Raw genomic sequence first — 21,304 nt, forward strand, 5'->3', positions numbered from 1 at the left:
GTATAATCATCACACATAATCATCCCAGGGGGTAGGGAACACAATTATGATTGATTTCATTTCACAGACAGGAGGCAAGCTCAAAGAAGCAGTGATCTGCTGAAAATCACTAAGTTACTAAGTGGTGGCACCAAGCATCAAACCCACGTGTTTGACCTCCAACACTATGTGTTTCCCACTATACATATTTTCAAAAAATCACAAAAAAAAGAAAGGAGGGAGGGAGAAAGAAGGAAAGAAGAGGAAGGGGGAGAGAGGAAGAGGGAGTGGGGAAGGGGGAGGGAGAGGGGAGGGAAAGGGAAGGGGAAGTGGGAGGAAAAAGGAGGGTAGGGAGAAGAGAGGGAAAAGGAGCACTTGATTTAGAATCTATAGAAATGACTTTGAATCTCAGACCTATCCATCTCAGTTCTCTCATCTACAAAGTGAGTAAACTTAAGTAAACTGATTTAAATTGCTACATAAATGGAAATCCTTTTTTCTGAACAAACAAAAAAAATCCAACCTAGTGCCAGAAGGTTTAAAGCCTGGGAGATTCGTTTCTGAACACACTTGCATATGAAAGGCAGAAAATTGGGCTTGCAGTAGAGGGTGATACTTTGAGATTTTCATCTTCCCCTACCTGTTCATTTGCATGGCAGACTCAGAGAATTTGTTGGGGCAGGAGGGTTGGGGGGTAGCCAAGAAAGCCATAGTACTTCATATCCTCATGGTCATTTGGAATCTATTAGAAGGTGGTACCTGCACTAGTTTGAAAGGGATGAAAATTGGCAACCATGGACTCATGGGAATTTCAAGAACTTTCCAATGCTAGGTTAGAAAAGGTCTTTGGATGGAAATAGTGATTGTTCAAGTTGGAAGAAGTGAGTAAAAGAATACGTTAACCATATCCAGGGAAAATTCTGCCTGCCTCTTGTCCACTTGGGCAGATGTGGTGGGTCCTAGCCTTAACTACAACTAAAGAACTGACAGCCTTCTAAAGAGAGGCTTTTCAGTTGCTACAGCAAGTAGGAGCCACAATGTCCAACAGATACTATGAAGACATGAAGCCCAGATGCTGGGGCAAAGAGACTCTCAAAATGACAATACAAATGAAGATGCCATTCCTAGAAAGGAGCAGGACATGTGTAAACAGTACAAATATATCACTAGGAGCTACTGAGGGCCCCATAGCACTGTGGCCATGCGTTGCTCCATCAAATATGTGTCCTGACAACACGTGGTCTCTATGTATATGTCCACAAACAAATGGTGTGTATATTTAGGGATGCATGTGCCCCAAGTTTAGGGAGCAGTATTCAATCTCTTCTCCTCTTGCTATACTGTTTCACTAAATAAATGCCTTTGTGTTGAACTAGTTGTATCCTCTGGCTCACTAATAAAAGTATAGGCATCCTTGGAGGTTCATGATCTGTAGTTTTGAGTGTAAGAAAACACAGAAGATATCTGAAACCAGGAATGACTTTTCTGGTGTCCATATGTATGAGAAGAATGTGTCTCAGGTGCAACACACTAAGTCAATCAATAAACAGGGATTTATTGCACATCTACTGCACACCCAGCTCTGGGCAAATACTGTAATGGATACAGAAGAAATAAGATTTGGTGCCTGCTCTTGTGGAGTTGACATTCTAGTCCAATAAATAATTCTAGTATATGTGTAACTATTTGAGAATATTGAAGTACCATAGTTGATGTTAATAGAAGGTATGGAAGTGATCAGTGGAAATTTAAGTGCCCAGAGAAGACAGCCAGTGGTGCAGGGCATAAAGTACAAGGCCTGGAGGGGAGATGGGGAGATCTAAGTTCAAAGGTAGCCTCAGACATTCACTAACTTAGTGACATTAGGAAATTCACTTAACCCCTATTTGCCTCAGTTCTTCATCTGTAAAATAGGGACACACTGGAGAATGAAATGGCAAACTACTCTAGTACCTTTGCCAAAAAAACCCAACTGACAAAAGTCCAGGAGTCATATAGAGTCAGACATGACTGAATGACTGAATAACACGAACCAAAAGCTCCCTAATTGGAAGGAGTATTTGAGATGGCCCTGAAGGGATTGGCAGGATTGAATTGGCAGAAAAGTAGAGGGGAAATGTTCCATTCCGGGAGAGAAAACCCATGGCTTATATGAATGACAGCCAGGTATAAAGAGCTTAAATGAGGTACTGGCCATTTCATGGCATGAAGATAGCTTGGAGAGAGCTAGGAAGTGCTGAGAATCCCTCTTCCTCTGTGATGAGGAAAATGGAAAGACCGGTTTTGGTTTCATTTCTTGAAATGATGCTTGCCCATCATCTGATCCCTTGTATTCTTGTCAGGCTGGAGCAGGATGATATAGCACTTAGGGAAGAATAAACAGCCCATCAGGCCTGCCCCAGATGCTAAAATGGCAAAGATCTCCACAGCTACAATGTCCTTGCCCTGAGCACTCAGGTGGGCTGGGATGAAGGAGATCCAAACACAGGAGAAGACCACCATACTCAGAGTGATGTACTTGGCTTCATTGAAGGTGTCAGGCAGTCGGCGGGATAGGAAGGCCACCACCAGACTGACCAGAGCTAGGAAGCCCAAGTAGCTTAGCATAGCATAGAAGAGCTCCGAAGAGCCTGCACCACACAGCATGGTGACTTTGGGCCCTGCCTCTGTAGACTTCATGGGCACTGGAGGCCAGCCTATGACCCAGAACATACACAGAACAATCTGGACCAATGAGAAGCCAATGAGGATGGCATTGGGGAGACTTGATCCTGCCCACTTCCTGAATCTAGCATCTGGTCTGGTGGCCCTGAAGGCAGACACAACGATGATGGTTTTGGCCAGAGTGGTGGACACGCAGACTGTGAAGATAATCCCAAAGGCTGCCTGGCGCAGGGCACAGGTCAGAGGTATCGGGAAACCAATGAACATGAATGGGCAGAGGAAACATAGTGCCAAGGAGCAGAGAAGGAGGTAACTTAGCCTGTGGTTGTTGGCTCTGACTATGGGAGTGTGGTGATGCCATATGAAGATGCCAAGGATGGTCAAGGTGAGAAGGAAGAGAAAGGTTGTACAGGTGGTTAAGGCCATGCCCAGGGGCTCCTTGTAGGAGAGGAAGTCAAGAATCTTGGGGATGCACTGATTCTTCTCATTGTTTGGCCATTGGTCCTCTGGGCACTTCAGGCAACTGGCACTGTCTGAAAGAGATTTGGGGTGATGAGTCAAATAAAGGAAGTGAGCAAAGACTTTTCACACTGGGCGAACGTTTCCTTAGTCCAGTAGATCTTCCCCTCTTCTTGACACCATATTGATATGAAAGCAGTATACATTCTCATCAGATTTTGTTAGCTGCCATATGACACTGCTGGCTTTCATCATCCTGTAGTCCACCACAAATTTTAAGTATTTTTAGGAAATTTAATTTAATTCTTTCAATGCTCGGGTTGAAAGTGCAAAAGCTATTTATTGGCCTAATCTCAATACTGATCAGCATGGAAGTTTTAACCTGCTCCATTTTTCTAACCTGGGCTAGTTTTTCTCTCCTTAGGTAACCTAAAGTTTCTCCGCTTCTGGGGGTTTGACATACTGGTGCTGACCTTGGTCTGGACACCTTGGTCCTACTACAACTCTGAAGCCCTGAACTCAAAGCAAGCTTTGATCTCCCAAACAGGAGGGATCACACAAATTCACAACTACTGCCATGCAATATTTTACTTATGGTTCCCAGATTTCTATTATACTAGTTCAAAGTAGAATCTGGATTTGAATTCAAGTCTTCCAATTGTTCTCTGGCTCATTTTGTACTAGATTTTTTTACTCTTGTTGGAAGGAAACCTTCAAGAAAATGGCTGAATGGTGACTTTTCAGCTATGTTGTAAAAAAAATTGAAGTATGGAGTCCAACAAGACCCTTCCAACTATGAAGTTCTAAGAATTAATATCTTCGTGTCCTTCATATTCTTCTCATCAGGAGTTACTAGCATTATTCTTTGCCATTTCTCGTGTCTGACTCTTTTCACTTCCAACCCACTTACTTCTCCAATTCGTTGTTCTTATCCTGACCTAGCTCCACTAGCTGCTTGGGGTCAAAATGCTTCCACCATGCTCCTATCTTGCTTACCTAGTACATAGGCTACTTCTCCTTTTGGGCAGTGAAGACACTGATAGCAGCAGCTTGGTTGCCCCTGGATGGCAGACTTCCAGGTTCCCAAAGGACATGTTTTACTGCAGACTGAAAGAGGTGTCTACTCTAGACAGACAGAAAAAAAGGGATCTGAGTGAAGTTTAGAGGAGAGCTAACAGCATCTGTAAAATCAGTCATTAGCAAGAATTTTTACCCTTAGAAAGCTGGTCCCCAAATCTGTACTTTTCAGAGTTCTCACTATTGGAGGAAATTTCAATTGGACATAGTTGGAATTGGGATGTAATGACTGGGCCCATACTTATTTCTTTCCTCTTGTTAGTTGGCACTATTATTGAAAGGGAACAGGAGGAAGGGGATGGTTTCCAGTTCTCACCTTCCCAGGCCCTTCAGCCCAAATGATGGCACTGCTGTTTATCACCAGTTCTTTCCCAGGAGGTTGCCTGAAATCTAAGTGTCCAACCTTGGTAGTCTGCAAAGTGTGGGCAGGAGCAAGGTGTATGCTTGTAACATCAAAAATTGCTGGGAGCTCCCCATCCCAGGTAAAGAAGATCTCTTCCTGGGCTCCAGTAGTGAAGTGAACAGCCCTTAGATACTGTAAAAGCTGAGGCAAAAACACAAGTATGAAGATAAGGAGGAGTCAAAGAGAAGGCCCTAGGAAGCTTACACTGCCTTCATAGCAAATATTCTCACAATTTTGGCTGTGCTCAATGGGTTTCTCCAGGGTTGTTCCATTAATTCTATCTTGTATACTCAGGTGCCCAGATTGCAAGATCAGAGAGCCACAGATTGAGAGCCAGGAAAGGACTTTAAAAGCTTCTTTCCAAGCCCCCTCTTTATAGACATGGAGAAACTGAGGCTTAAAGAAATTATGTTACTAGCCCAGGGTCATCCGGAGAGTAAGTAGCTAAGCTGAGACTCAAAGAATCATGAAAATTCAGAGTTGGAAAGTCATCAAATCAGCCTACAACCAATCCAGAATCACCTCTAAAGGTGCTGGTTTCCTCAGTTTAAAGAATTCCCTTGAGGAGTAGCCCATTACCTCTAGGTACAGTCCAGTAACTCTCCTTGGGGAACTTCAAAATTATATCTTCATAGACTGTGAATGCTTAAAGGGATCTTTGAAATAATCTAGTCCTAGAGAAAGTTACACGATTGTCCTGACCAGGTCAACCACAAATTTGTTATCTAATCTCAAATTAGATATTCAAATTCAAATTAGATAAAATTAGATAATCTTATAATTAGTATTATCCAAGTGACTTCCCATCACACAGATATAAGGAGAGAGGGAGGAGAGAGAGGAGGAGGACAAAGAGAGAGAGGGAGAGGGGAGGGGGAGGGAAAGGGAGTAGGAGAGAGGGGAAGGGAGAGAGGGAGAGAGAGAGAGAGAGAGAGAGAGAGAGAGAGACAGAGAGAGAGAGAGAGAGAGAGGCATAGGCAGAGTAGCTAGCATGAGTGAGAGAGGGACATTTTGCCTAAGGGAGCTTGTTCTTGGGGAGGTCTGATGGAGAGAAGGCTTGGGGATGGCAATGTTCCTTGCATTGGTAATGTGTACACACTTCTTTGTTACTATGATGGATTTGGTTTTCTGGGGTTTGAATACATGTCTTGGTTTCATCTTTGAGCAAGATGGTCTGTTGTATTTTGTAATTCAAACCTGGGAATACGCTGGCATATTCATACCAGTTGCTGTGGGTATCACATTGGTGATATAACTCTCTAAATCTTTTATTCTTCACAATCTAAAGATCACTCCCTTTGTACAAGGAAACATAAGAAAATTAAAGTCTTTCCTTAAATACGTCCTATAAGAAGGCATCCAAAGATGGAGCTCTTTGTGCTAAATGACCTCAAAGATGCCTTCTCGTTTAGTATTATAATGTTCCATCAATGGGCAAGATGGCTTTATTATATGAAAGTGCTCATATATCCCTAAAAATACTTACATCACCCAGATGCTACAGTACCTGAAATTTCAATGTCAAAGATGCTGGGGACCACTTAGAGATCTCTAGAAGAAAGAGATTGAGGTATTGTTTCTCCTAAAGCCTTTTTTAGAAATGTAGATGCCCCTAAAAAGTTGAGGTAATTAAAGTTAGCCATTACTACTTAAGCCTCAGTTTCCTGTAAAATTATCTGTAAAATTGGAGTGATCATAATAACACCTCCCACACCTCATGGTCAGAAGCAAATGCGATAATATATATGAAGTGATTTCCAAACCTGAAGTTTCATATAAATGTTAGCTATTATCACTTAGCTGTGTGACTGTGGACAAGTCATTTAACTACTCTGAGCTTCTTTCCTCTTCTTGAAAATAGAGAGAAGTAATGCCTAGCTCATAGGACTGTTGTGAGTGTAAAATGAAATAAAAGACATTAAATTACTTGTACATATAAAATAATTGAATAACTAACAGCTATGATCAAATGTCATCTCTTCCAAGAAGCCTTCCTGGATCCATTGATCCAGAAGCCAGGATTAATCTTTGTATCTTGACTATGGCACTTATTATAGAATTCTTTCTTGGTCTGCAGCTTTTTTCCCTACTAGGGCATAAGCTCCTTGAGGTTAAGGAGCATACTTCAGGCATCTTTAAGTGCTCAGAGGGCTTTAGGCAATACAACCACTTATCTCTTTACACCTCCATTTCCTATCTAATTTGCCTTTCACCTGGAATGTTCCAGGGTCTTATTAAATGGCAGGTTGACTCTGTATGTAAAAGCCCTCTCAAACCCCTAAAATATCTTCTCATCACCCACATCCTACAGCACATTACAGCTATCCCCATTTTTAAAGATGAGGAAACAGGTTGAGAAAGATTAAGGGAATTGCCAAATCAGTCAATCAACTAACATTTCTCAGGTGCCTTCTATGTGCCAGTTACTGTTCTGGGTACAAATACAAAAATGAGATGGTTGGTTGTTATCCTTCATTCCTGAAGAAGATCAAAATGGCATCTCTATGTTGGGGTCAAGGTACAGTGGTTCCAACTATGGCTGAGCAGACCCATACAGTCTTGGAAGGCTCTAACACAGGTCACAAAAATGAGGTGCTGCCTGCCTCAAAGAGCTTACATTCTACTTTGGACAATAATATGCAATAAGCCTGGAAAAGATAGGCTGCAGCCAGGTTATGAAAGGTTTTCAAGGTCAAACAGGAGAATTGGTAGATTTATCCTGCAGGCCATCAGGAGCCACTTAAGATTCGTGGGAACAGAGAGGAACAGTGTGATGTGGTCAGAAACAAATATTTCTTAAGTAACTTGCCAGGATCACAATATAATTAGTCACACATCCAAGGCCAATATTCACTTAGGGACTCATACCAGAGAGACACTGCCTCATCATCTGATAGCATCATAGGAAAAAATATGAATACTTTTGATCTCCTTGGAGAGACAACACTCAAGAACTATTTCCTCTCGGTTGTCTTTATCAGTCCAATTTTGATTGGTTGTTTGGGGATTGAAATTGCTGTAAATAATGGCTCTAGATACTATGTGTATCAGTATCTTAGGATAAAATTATCCGATTCTATCTTAAACTTATTCTCAGAGCTATTTTATAAGGAGAAAGGGAATGCTTCATGCAGTCATGCTTAGGTTAGGAAAATGGTGAGGGTGGGTTGAGGAAGATGGGAAACAAGCATTTATTAAGCACATACTGTATGCTACTGTGTCAAGCTCTTTTCAAATATTATTTCATTTGATCCTCACAACAATCCTGGAAGTTAGGCACTATCATTACCTCCATGTTACATTTAAGGAAGTAAAGGCAGACAGAGGTTAAGCAACTTGCCTACATCAATGTCTGAGGGCCTATTTAAACCCTGACCTTCCCTACCATGAGCCCAGCACCGTATGCACTGCACTACCTAGCTTCAAGGAGTATCTATTTTAAGCTTGGTACACATAGATACTGAGAATCGACACTTAAGAGTCTTCCTCACCACTCTTCCCACCACAACCTTAAAGAAGCTGGCTCAGGGGAGACTGCAAGCCCCACAAGATTGAGCTTCATGCCAGCCGGAGATTCCCTTTGTTCTCCCCACTACCATTGCTTACCTTTAGAATTGAACTCTCTACTGAAGTCTCTTGGGGGCACCTCCTTTCCATGTCTGCTTCTCTGATTGGTTGAAAAGCTTGAGCCTTGCAGGGGAAGTCCATCTCTGCCCCTTCCTAGAGTTATTCTACCTTTGCCTTTTATGGCAGCAGTGACTGGCTCTTTGCCAGGTCTTTCTATTTCTACGCTTCTCCCATCTCATCTTTGTCCTTCATTCATAGCATCATAGATCATAGAACACAGAGCTAGGAACTGAGAGACAATCTAGACCAACCCGTCCATTCCACAGATGAATAAACTGAAGGCCAAGGAGATTAAGAGACTTAGCCAAGAGGTTGTTAGCCCTCCTAACCTCCTTTGCCACTTCCTTCCTGCTCATAGCCTCCTTTATTCTATTCAATGCCCATGGGTAATCATCCTATCCTAGACAGAGCAGGATATAGGGAAATGCATGTCTTGTCTCTGTCTCACCTGCCATGGCCTGGAATCTCCTGTCCTGACACAATTGCTACCAGTAAATTGTTCCTCCCCAGGGGAGCAGGCCTTCAGGTTCTGATAGGCTACCAGGAAGGCTTTGGTTGCCAGGTAAGCCTGGTATGTAGCAGTCAAGACACCCAGGTTCAGTACAGACAGATGGGTCGGTGTCAGCTGCTCCAGCCCTGTGCAGTTAGGGGGAACATGTCCTACTCGAGGGCCAACAGGCTTTAGCCCAGGCCAGGTGCAGCCCAACAACTCCTGCCAGAACAATTTTATCAGGTGGTTGTCTGGGAACATGGCTGGGTGCAGAGTTGACAAGAACTGCTTGAGGCCAGGCACTTGTCCTGAGTGTATCCCCAGAGACAGGCCCCCATTTAGCATCTCTCTGGCTTCCCTGCCCAACACTGAGGCAACTGGTGAAAAAGAAGTGGACATGAGCCAGATCCTGCTGGTCACATTCTTCTTTTGAAGGGCCTTGGCAAGGAGATTGAAGTGAATGTGGTAGCAGTCACAGATGATCACCTTAGCAGTAGAATCTTGGATGGCATCAGCCACATCGCCCACATTGTTGACATGGCCATCAATCCTCTTCGAGAAGCTCACACAGCCTGCATTCTTTCCAACCTCCTTCCGGAATTCCTGATCCAACAACTCAAAGGCACCACTATCTGAGCCTACAAGGCCCACCCAGGTCCAGTTGAAGTAGAAGAGAATCTTGGCCATGGCCTGAGGTTGGTGGGCTCTGCTGGGGACTGTGCGGAGCATGGAGGGGAACCGGTGGCGGTCAGAAAATTGGGGATGTTGAGATCCGTGACTTATCTGGGGGAAGAAAAAGGGCCAAATGTTCCTGGCCAGAAAAACTCAGCACTTGGCTTGATATTTCTTGGGGCCTCACAGCAGTTGCCTGGGGGTTAAACCTTGCTCTATTTTCAGTCATTCACAAAGACCTGACCTTTCATCCATACACTGGAGATAGAGGGAGCTAGGTAGCAGAGACAATAGAGTTCTGAACATAGAATCAGGAAGTCCTGTATTCAAATCCTTTCTCAATCACACAGCTGCAAGATCATGGGCAAGTTACTTAACTTTTCTCACCCTCAGTTTCCTCCTCTGTAAAAAGAGGATAATAGTAGCACCTGCCTCACAAGACTGTTGTGACTTAAATGAGGCAATGTGTGTTATATGCTTTGCGAACCTCAAAGTACTATATGAATGCTACCAGTTAGTAAGTAGTCCTAGTAGTAGTAGTAGTACTACATGTACCATCTAACTCCTAGAGGTGTTGTGAAAAGAACATTTTATTAGCCTAAAAGTTCTAAAAGAAAAATAGAAGCCATTATTATTTAAGCAATTCTCCAATGGATGCCCTATCATGTTACTTCTCCCCCTGCTCTGGGGCTATTACTGGGAACTCACAAGTTTGTAAATTGGGACCACGGAGTATGGATTTGCCTTCCTAAGGCTATAGCTCGCAAGCCCAGACCAGTAAACTCACCTTTAATAGTCAGCCAGTAGACACAATTAGGTCAAAGCAAAGCCCTTTACTAAGCTGATGCTGGCTTTACAAAAAATCTGGGTTACAATCTCACAAATACACACAGCCAGTGGGAATGGTGGTCACACAGAGGACAATGGCAATGGGGAACACATGTAGGAAAGACATGTGGCCTAGGCAAACTCATTCCTCCTACAGTGTGAGGTCCCAGCATCCTTCCTCTTCTCATTAGGTACTCACACTGTTCTTCCCTATGCTTAATATATTTGCCATGTGGGCCACTCATCTGGGCTCTCTAGTCTGCTCCTCTCTATGGCTCAATTCCCCATTTCCAGAGAGAGTGTCCTTTTAAATCTATGCTCAGTCAGCCAATAAACATTTAATAAGCATCTACTATGTGCCAGGCATTGTGCTGAGTGCTAGGGATGAACAGAAAGATATTGTCAGTTCTCTTCCCTGCTGACAGAGATTGCACTCCTTGAGTACACTCCTTGAGTGCAATTGAGCTGCTGCCCAATTCGTCCTACCCCCAAACTCTCTGTCTCTGTGTCTCACTCTGCTCCCTACTGGATGCAGTGTCTCATACAGGGTAAATAACTATTGCAAGAGACCGTGATTAATAAAGAGAGGAGAGGGCGAAGAGCAAGTCCCCCTCCTTCCCCTCTGGTAGAGGCACAAGGGTCACTCCACAAAACTGCTGCCTGCCTTGAATGTCTCAAGTTCTCCCTAGGCTGCCACCTTGGATTTGTCAAGTTCGCGACAGATGTGGCCCATCTTTCGTCAACCAACATCTAGTTGACTTTCTAATTCCATCAGGGAAACTTCTTCACATTTTTGTAAATGAGTAACATGGTAAAAATATGTCTTTGCATTTATTTTAACACAGCAATAACCCATCAGTCTGTGAGCTTATGCTCTATAACTTCATCGACTGGGCTGGACCTAATACAAATGTGTGTGTGAGAAAACATAATGCCATGGCTGGATGAAAGTAATTAATACCAACAACAATAACAACAGATAACCAGTTCTACAGAATTTTAAGGTTTGCAAAGCACTTTTGGCACATGTTATTTCACTCCATCCTCACAAGCCTGTGATTTAGGGGCTATGGTTATCTCCTCAGACAGATGAAGTGACATGCTTATAGTTACGCCTCTAATAAGTGTCTGAGGCAGAACTCGAAGCACATCTTCCTTCCCCACGCCAAGTCCAGAGCTTTATATACTCCAGAACTATTCCCAATAACATATGTTAACACAGGGAGATGGGAGTGGAAAGGGATACTTTTGTACACTTCAGAGAAGGATATGTCAACGGTGCTCTCACCATCCCCTGGAAAGATTTTAGTGTGACCTGAAATCATGGGCATCTTTTTGGCCAGTTTGATGAGGGTGGTTTCATCTCTGAGAAAGAAGGTCAGAGGCCAAAATCATATTTAGACGAAGGTCCCATGTAGATTGTTGGCAGGGTGAAATGATCATTTTCACTAGCATTGACACCAGGCAAGGCTAGTCTTACTCTAAGGCAGAATGGGCAGTAGTATGATTTGATGTGTGGCTACATACCCTAATCTCTCCCTTCCTAGCTTATTAATAAAGCCTGAAGTGCTATATTTAATGCTTTATCCCTTTATGATGAGCATGTACCTGAGGTGGGGGTGAACCTTTATTAACCCAGGGATATTTATACTAATTCACTGGAAAGCACATCGGATTGTGAGTTAGGAGACCAGGATTTGGGCACTGGCTTCACCAATTGAATTCCATATTTCTTTATGCAAATTACTTGAGCTATCCAATTTCTTGATAAAATAAAATTCAGTTCCAAAAGCATTTGATGATGTATGTGCAAGGCACTGGGGATAAACAAACAGTAATTATATAGCCCCTGTCCATAAGAAGCTTGCCTTGTACTTGGACCAAACAGCATGTGCACAGATAAGTAAATATGGAAAGTGAACAAAGTAAATGCAAAGTGATTTTGGGGGGAGAGAACCCTAAGGACAGTGGGAGATCAGCCGAGGCCTCCTGAGAGGTATAGAACTTGAGCTGCACATTGAAGAGAAACTAAGTCATTAAATGACTTGCCCAAGGTCACACAGTTCCTGGGGTGTGGGGGGATGGGGAAGCAGTGTCCTTTTACTACACCAAGTTTCCTCTCTGATTCATGAACTGAATCTTCATCTGCTTTTGCTGGTGTTGCTGGTATCCAACTCTCCATGACTCTATTTGGGGTTTTCTTAGCAAAGATACTAGGGTGGTTTACCATTTCCTTTCCCAGCTCATTTTACAGATGAGGAAAATAAGGCAAAAAAACTTCTCCAGGGTCACACAGCTAGTAAGTGTCTGAGGCTGGATTTGAAATCGGGAAGATGAATTGTCCTGACTCCAAGGCCGATGCCCTGTCCATTGCACCACCTAGCTGCCCTATATATGTAACTGGCTTATTTGTAATTGTTTTCTTTGTATTTCTTTTGTATATATTCATATATGCATTCACCTCACATTTAGAATGTTTGCTCCCAGAGAAAAGGGATTTTTTTTCATTCTTTGTATTGCCAACCCCAGTGCTTAGAAAATAGCTGGTGCTTAAGAAATGATTTTTGACTGATTGATTGATTGAAAGGTGTTTTGGGTCCAGGTTATAAAAGGATTTAAAAAGTAAATAGAAGAACATGAATTTTATTGTAGAAGCAATCAGAAGTCATTAGACATCATTAAGTATGTGAGTGACTCTAGGGTAAACTGACCAGACTCAGTGTGGAGAGGTCATTGAGGTATAGTGAGAAGAGCCCCAGGTGTAGAGTCTAGCATCTGGGCTCAAAACTCAGCTCTCCTACTTACCACCCATGTGACCTGGGGCAGATTACTTCACACCTCTGTTCCTCTTCTGAAAAATAAGGGAGATGGATCTGATCATCTCTTGGGTCCATCCTGGCTCTTATCCCTAAGAGCACATGTTCCTATAACTAATTGTGAACTCCTTGGCATGAGCTACTCCCTAGAGCCAACCTCCACCAGGTTCGTGTGCCCAACCCAAACCTGTCCAGCTTACTCCACTGATGGCCATTCTGGGAATTACACTCTGCAACATTCTAGAGATATGAAGTCATCCAAGTAATTGCGAGAGATTCAAAGATTCTCGAGGGCAAAATTAAATTTAAAGTCACTATTCTTTAACGCCGCCATATAAGCCTGATTTGGATATGGTGTAGACAAGAGACCCGCTTGCTAGTTCTACCTGCTCTAGAATTAACTCTCCTTCTCATCTTCCTCTATTTGCTCAGGTCCCAGTTAGCTGTCAAGGAAGGAACCATTAACAACAAAGTGTTTATTACTACTAATCACAATAATCTTAATATTATATTCCTTATTATTGAAATATCATTCATAATAATAGCCAACATGTATATAGCACTTTAGGATTATAAAACATTCTGTCTATGTTTATCTCATTTTATCTTCACAACATCCCTGTGGAATAGTTGCCATTGCCAAGCCCAATTTATAGATGAGGAAAGTGAGGCTGAGAGATGTTAAGTGACTTACTTGCCCATGGCAGCTTGGTGATGAAGTAAAAAGACAAACGTCTTGGAGCCCAGAGAACCACGCTGTATAACACTGAGCAAGTCATTTAAACATGCTGGGCTTCTTCTTTATACACGTGTAAAATGAGATTCATTTCTCTTGCCTTACTTAGCTCACAAAGGTTTTGTAAGGAAAACATTTGATGAACTCGAAAGTATGACTTAAATGGAAATTATTACTTTTATCAAGTGGTTTCAATACTTTGAAGTATTTTCATTTTAATAGCTTGTAACCTAAGGAATGAATCTCTAGTGGTAACATGTCAGGTATCATGAAAAACCTAGAGCAAAACTATTTTGCCTTTTCCTGGAATTCCTCAAATCACATTAAGTGATCAGCCATCCACAGTACCCTGGAGTGCACATGGCTTGGCTGTAGGTGGGAAGGACCCAGGGCCTCTGGGAACAAAGAAGGACTTTTAGTCTTGGAGCAGAGAGGAAAACATTGCAGCAGGTACCTCTCATAGCCATGAATTCTCTACCATGTCTCGAGGTATATCACTCACCTGAGGGACTCGGTAAACTGACAGCAGCTCAGCCATGGCCTCTGACTCCGGAGAAGTCATCCCACCTATGATTCCCAGGAGTCGGCGCTGGGGACAGCAATCAAAGTTGGGTGTCAGGAGGAGCTGTCCAGACAAAAGGCCCAGAGTGCTCCCAAGAGCCCGATGCCCAGACACACAGGAGTCATAGAGCTGGAATCCCACAGTGATGTTGGGCAGGAAGGCAGGGTCTTGATTTGCTTCTTCCACAGCAAATAGCATGCCCAGGGCATTCAGGAAGAAACGAGCTTTGAATCTTAAGGAAGGAACAAAATACAGCGGACTCACAAAATCCTCGAAAGCCTCTCCCTTCCCCAATGGCTGGATGGATTCTTGTGTCTATGGCGATACTAAGCTCATTCCCTCCACCTCACTGGGCCTCAGTTTCCTCTTCTTTAAAATAAGAGGATTAAACTACATAGGTATCAGAGGTCCTTTTGGCAGAACATGGACTCCCTCTGGACTCCTTTTCAGAACATTGGTTCTAAATGTATAAAATAAAGAGGGTCACAAAGGAAACCAAAGATTAGTGAAATTAGGGATGGATTTTTTTTTCCTAAGTTCCTAGACAACACGTTACCCCCATTCCCCTGGTTGAGAATATCTGATCTGGGTGATTTCCAAGTTCCTGTCAAGAGTTTTGCATAGTGGACAGAATGTAAACCTTGGCACCAGGAAGCTTTTGGTTTGGATCCCACTTCACTCACTCTGTGATCCAAGAGAAGTCAGTTCATCTCTAACCCTCACTTTTGTCAGCAGTGGAAAGGATATAGGCTCAGAGGAAACAAGACAGAAAGTGCATTAGCAACTTAAGTATGAGATTCTATTGTTGTCATTGCAATGCATCCTTAGACAAATTATTTGGATGGAGATATTAGGGTAGCAGTTCTTAAATTAGCTGCTGACATAAAGTGAATATGTGACTTGGCAGAGACGCAGGATTATTAGCCAGATAGACCATGACAATGGGCCAAATCCCACAAGATACAGTTCAGCTGACATAAAGATAATGGTTTTTGCACTTTTAAAAAAAACGCTTTATGAGAGTGGGACAAAGGAGACTCAACTAGGAAAAGGTTCAAGAAAAATGACTTTGAAGTTTGAATTGACTCCAGGACCAAGCTGAGCAGACAATGTGACAGAGAAATGCGGTGGGGGGAAGAGAACTGAAATGTTTGACTGCACCAATGAAAAGGGAGGGATTCCTGTCCTGCTGTGCTCTGCACCAGTCAGGCACCATCCGGAGCAGCACCACAGAGACCAAAGGTAGAAGGTAGAATGGAGGTAGATATAGACTTAGCATGAGGAATCTCAAATTCCTAACAATTAGACCCAATAGAAAATGGGATGGGCTGCCTCAGAAAGCAGTGATTGTCCTCTCTCTGAAGTACTTTTGATAAAAGCTACTTAGGCACCTGTAAGGGTTGCTCTGTATTTGTTATTGTTCAGTCCTGTCTGATTCTTTGTGACCTCATCTGGGGTTCTCTTTGCAAAGCTACTAGAGGGGTTTGCTATTTCCTTCTCCAGTCGATTATAAGTGACTGCCCAGGGTCACACAGCTAGCATGTATCTGAGGCCAGATTTGAACTCAGTCTTCCTAACTCCAGGCTCAGCATTCTGTCCACTGAACCATCTAGCTGCTTCTTGCTTTTTACAGGAATCATCATTTGGAAAGAGGTGGAAATCAGTTTCCATTCAGCTTCTTTTCAACTCCAAGGACTTCATGAATGTTAACTGAATTAAATGAAACTTTAGGGTTTGGGGCATTCCACTGCAGAAGGGTCACTGGAGCCTGCCCAGAAAAATGGCGACATGCCTTCCAAGGGAACCCAGGAAGTTTGTCTTGGAGGAAAGAAAGCAAGGGGAAAGGCCAGAAGGTGGTTGCTGGCTTTGGGGTGGGTTTTGCCTTGTTTTGTTTGGGAGTGGTGCTAGGGAGAAGATAACTGCCTTCAGATGTGTGAACAGACACAAAGTAGAAGAGGGTTTGGAGTTCTTCTGCTTGGCCACCCAAGGACAGCACTCTACCTGATGGGTGGAAGCAACAGGGAGGCAGATTTTAGCACAACATGAGAAAGAAGTCTCCAATAACTGGAACTGTCTAAAAAAGGAACTGACTGCTGTGAGAGGTAGTGATTTCCTCATCATAGTAAGTGTTCAAGTAAAGAATGAAAGACTATCACCAGTGTTGTAGAAGACATTGCTGACTATGGTGGGGGGACAGGGAATAGAAGACATGGCTCATTGGGGTCCCTCCAACTCTTATTATGTTATGAGCCAATGATTCTAGGGAGCCAACCTTGAATTAGGTGATCTCTGACAAAGAGTAGGAGGCAGAGATTCCATTTCTGAGATGCTGTGAAATTGGCTAGTACACAAGACCCAGTCACTCGCAATTCCTTTAAATTCACACCAACATGATCTCATCCCTCTTAGTTTCTCTCTCTCTCTCTCTCTCTCTCTCTCTCTCTCTCTCTCTCTCTCTCTCTCTCTCTCTCTCTCTCACACACACACACACACACACACACACACACACACACACACACACATACACACACAACTAATGAATAAGCCAGGGCCAGGCTCTGCCCATTCAGACTAGTATAATCTTGAAGGACACATCTTGGTAAAAGGGGGTATGAGAGCACTGTGTCTCAGCCCTCCAGGTGTGCCCCCTACTCTATGACTTAGAGTATACTTGCCCCTCTCCTTTAGCCTTTCCCAGGAATAAAGGGCAAGACTTACTGTTGGCATGGTGGCTGCTCTGGAGGCTGGTGAAAGGTCACCCTCTGCCGGACAAGCTGGGCATGTAAGGGGGTGACAGCTCCAATGAGCACATCCCCCTTAACAGAAAGCTGTTCAGTGGTACTAGGGGCAGGTAGCTGGCATTGAGATTGGACAACATTGAATGGAGAGAGGAATGAGATCAGGGTAAGGAGCAGCAGCAAGCAGGGCATGGTGCTGGGGTCTTCCTGTATATACTTAGTGATCTTCAGTCTTCAGAGGATGCCTGCCACCATCTGGAGTTGTTCTTTGCTGAAGCACCAGAAATCATGGATCATTGCTATTAGGAGACTGAGGAATGAGTCCTGCTCAGGACTGTGGCACTATGCCCACTTTGCTCTCTCCCTAGAATAGTCTCTTTTATCGGATGCAGTTTCTGAGTCTTCCCTCCTAAATCTTCCCCAGGCAAGGCCTATGCCTGCTCTGATCACAATCTGACAGTGCTCATGTCACTTCTCCCTCTGTTTCATCATGACTGAGCTGGAGCTCTCTGAAGCACCAAGTCCCTTACCCTGAGCAGGAGCTCTGTCCTGGCAGACAAGTGATTCCACCTGCTATACCCCTGCCAAGCTCCTCGATTCATGACAGGCCCTAACTTCCCTCACAGAAGGAGCCTTTCCTAAAGACAGCTCTTGGATCTGTGTTTATGAAGTATTCAGCCTGGGCCCCCTGACAACTCCAGAGCCTCCAGGGTGTGAACACAACCTGTAATCTGCAAAGCCAAAATTAGACTGAGTAGCATGTGGACCAAACTGGCCTCGAGGTTCTCCTGACATTGTCCTTATGATCCCAAGGGGGCTTACTGTCCCCTGGATTAGGAAGGAAAACAACTGTACCTGATTCATCCCTCCAGAGCCACTGAGTAAATATGTAACTCAGACTGAGTGGTATCATGGGTCACCTCTACTAATGGGAATGACCCACAATGGGACTGAAGTCCAGGATTCATTCTACTGTGTAATTTGGGAGCTCAGGGTGGACCAAAGAATCAGGCTGGCTGTACCAATGAGACCAGCTCCCATTTCTCTGATGGTCTGTAAAGTGCTTCATAAATCACTTTCCTTTCTCATAACAACCCTCTGAGGCAGAAGGCAGGTATGATTGTCTCTATTCTATATGTGATGAAACCGAGAGTTCAGGAGTGTAAATGCCTTCCACACCACACCAATCACACAGCTTCTATGAAAGGACATTCAGTGACTTCTCTTGGGCCACTCAGCTGGGAGCAGAGGTGAGCCTTCTTACTGCCAAACCACTTTGATATTTCTGTTTAATCTCTTTCTGGTTACAGAGAACTTCAGATTCTAAATACAACCCCGTAAGTTGGATAGGGCAAAGATTATCTTTGGCTGACACATGAAGAAACTGAGGCACATGCAAAGTGGCTTTCTTATCTAAGGGCACATCTCGAGTGACGGGTAGAGTCAGGGCAAGAACCCAAATCTTCTGGCTCCTCAGACCAGGTCTATGTATCACCCACAGCTACTCCTGTCCCAAATATTCTGTGAATCATTGAGGAGGGGACAGAATCACAGTTATCTATCATTATCTATTCCAGATTCATCAAGTACCTGCTCAACCCAGTATGCCCAACCCAATATTATATATAGTCCCTGAACTCAAGAAGCTTTCATTCTAGGGGAAGAAAGAGTGAACTAATAAATGTTTAACAACTGGCTTTGAGGGGTGTGCTGGGGGAGTACATAGGATACACTTTGAGGTTTAATCTGCATTGTTAATATTTTCTCCATCACTGAATTCTAGACAATCCACAAAACAATAAACCAAGTCATGATTTGTATCAGATGCCATTTTCTGAGATGTAGGTGCTCATACTGAAAATTTAACAATATACCTCTCTGAGCTAGCGCTAGCATACACTTAAAGAGAAATCTGACACCACTGTAGATTTTAAAAGAAGAGAGGCTCAAGGCTGAATAAAGTGAATTATTTGTGAGTTAAAATGTCAGTCTTTTGGGCATTTAGCTCATGAAAGAGAAGAGATGGCTTTGGGAAGGAATCTAAAGTTAAAGTTTGTTTTTTATATGGATCAAATGCTACTGTGGGTGAAGAATGACCCTCCTGACCTGTGATTAGCTCTCTAGCCTGACTCAAAGCCACCCCCCTACCTGTTGCCCTGCCAATGCACCCTTTCCCAGCCTGCTACATACTTTTACCTTAGACATCACCTCGATTGGGCAACCCAGTACCCTCCCACTAAAAGTCTGTAGTGTCTCCTTGTTGCTGAGCCAAGCCCTTCCTCAATCTACCTCCTCCCTGAATTTTCAACCTTATTTCTTACTACTCTTCTAAACTCAAGTGATTCATCAATAGGCTTTATTAATGTGCCAGGCACCAGAGATACAAAAACAAAAGTTAAATAGTTCTTGCCCTCATGGAGTTTGTGTTCTAGTGGAAGAGATTATGTATATGGATAAGTGATCAAAAAATACATAAAAGGCAATTGGGGGGAGAGGGTGCTGAGACCTGGGGCACGCAAGGCGGTGGGGAAGACCTCATATAGGAGATAGCAATTAATCTGAATTTGCAAGGAAACAAGAGAATCCAAGAAGCAAAGGCAAGAAAGCAGTCCATTCTAAGCTGGGGGAAGAACCCAATCAAAGGCATGAAAATGAGAGATCTCCTAAACCCAAATATTCTAGTCACCATTCCCAGAATAAATCTTGTGCTTGTCTTGGCCCCTTAAAAGGCCCTTTCCTTGGTGGGCATGGTGGCATATGCCTGTAATCACTGCTATTAAGGAGGCAGAGGCCAGTGTACTAGGCTAAGCCAAATGGGTGTCCAAATTCAATCTAACACTCTTATGTGAGCCCCTCAGATCAACAAGTCACAAGGCTATTTAAATAGGAGTGAACTAATCCAAATCAGAGACTCAGCAGATCTCTTCAGAAGTGGGATCAAACCCATCAGTGGCAATTACATCCTGGGTGAGATATGGAGAACCAGTATAAAGGAGCAGGGTGGGGCAGGATTTTCCTGCCCTTATGCTCCCACACCTCCATCTCCAAATCCTTCTCTTACTTCAGGGCCCACCTTCAAACCTACCTCCTCTGAGAATCCATCATTCATCACCCAGCTGGCAGTACCCCTCCTCCTTGAGCTCCCACATCCCTCTTTGTCCACAACACTCCTTGGACACTTGGCATCTGCTCTTTTAGTTCTCTGTCTGGTCTCCCAAACTAAAATGCAAACACTGTGTGGGAAGATTTCAGGTCCAGAAAATCTCCTGCTCTATCATGTACCCAACTGCAGTCAAATCCCTAAATTCTTATGCCAGGTGACAAAGTGGCAGTGTGGTTCAGAGGTTAGGGCACTGAACTGGAAATCAGAATGCCTAGGTTTGAACCCTACCTCTGCCACTTATTATCTCTGTCACCTTGGGCAAATCTCTTGACCTCTGGTTTCTCCTCTGTAAAATGAAGAGGTTAGACTTGGATAATTCCTAAAGCCTTATCCAGATTTTCCATTCTATAATCCAGAGAGAAAGAATAGATTTTAAAAACTGGATCCAATAGAGAAACAGATCTTAGTGATTAAAACTCCTACTCAATTGGATATGACAGACAGTAGATCATGTCCTAAGAGCAGGGAAAGGAGAGAGATGCAGGGTTTGCCTGGCCAAGGAAAGTGAAGATACAAGAGGCATGCCATGATCAGGAAAATTGAACACAACACAGAAAAGGGATGTCAACGTGCCATGAAAATGAATATTAGCAATTTCTCAATTCTGCCCACATCACAAGATTAGGGATTTCCAGCCAGAAGGAAACTTATAGACCACCCAGCTCAGTCCAACAACACCTTTATTTTATAGATAAGACGAGCAAGGAACAAAGAGAAAAAATAAGTGACTTGCTCACGATCTCACAGCTAGTAAATTCTGAGGTAGATTTGGAACCCAGGTCTTCCTGAATCCCAATCAAGAACATTATCCATTAAGGAATGTAGCAGAGGCCCAAAATGGGTGGTTCTTGGCCCTTATGGTGGGGAAGGATGAAGTTGTTGTGAGAGAGCGGGGGCATGGTGCTGGAAACAAACTTGGCTGGGTGACAAGGTTGCTGGGATTGAGTTTATCCTGTGTGACATTTGGGGGAGGCTCCAAGATTGAAAGAAGGGGAGTAATCTATGGCCCATGAAACAATAAAACTCATGGGGCCAAGCAGGGTGGGGCCCATGGCTTTGGTCTCAAGCACAGAACTCTAACCCCCTGGTG

The 21,304-nt window shown here is 43.5% G+C and overlaps 1 protein-coding gene across 1 annotated transcript; it reads right to left on the bottom strand.

Moving 5' to 3' along the window:
• Positions 1-2,264: 2,264 nt before the first annotated feature.
• LOC118852625 (extracellular calcium-sensing receptor-like) lies at positions 2,265-17,061 on the bottom strand. Its single transcript, XM_036762287.1, has 6 exons — positions 17,032-17,061; positions 14,254-14,545; positions 8,658-9,482; positions 4,496-4,723; positions 4,099-4,222; positions 2,265-3,176 (listed from the first exon to the last, which is right to left on the bottom strand). Exons 2-6 carry the CDS (start codon positions 14,509-14,511, stop codon positions 2,269-2,271), a joined length of 2,343 nt encoding a protein of 780 aa, XP_036618182.1. The 5' UTR covers positions 14,512-14,545; positions 17,032-17,061; the 3' UTR covers positions 2,265-2,268.
• Positions 17,062-21,304: the final 4,243 nt, after the last annotated feature.

Source organism: Trichosurus vulpecula, chromosome 6 (genome assembly GCF_011100635.1).
Source record: "Trichosurus vulpecula isolate mTriVul1 chromosome 6, mTriVul1.pri, whole genome shotgun sequence".
In the NCBI taxonomy this organism is placed as follows: Eukaryota; Metazoa; Chordata; class Mammalia; order Diprotodontia; family Phalangeridae; genus Trichosurus; species Trichosurus vulpecula.

Excerpts from the sequence above, each read along its gene's own strand:
- LOC118852625 (XM_036762287.1), bottom strand. The coding sequence starts at position 14,511 with ATGCTATTTGCTGTGGAAGAAGCAAATCAAGACCCTGCCTTCCTGCCC. Across the intron at positions 9,483-14,253 it reads CAGTTTACCGAGTCCCTCAG|ATAAGTCACGGATCTCAACA; the intron begins GTGAGTGATATA and ends TTCTTCCCCCAG. Across the intron at positions 4,223-4,495 it reads GGGCTGAAGGGCCTGGGAAG|ACACCTCTTTCAGTCTGCAG; the intron begins GTGAGAACTGGA and ends TGTCTAGAGTAG.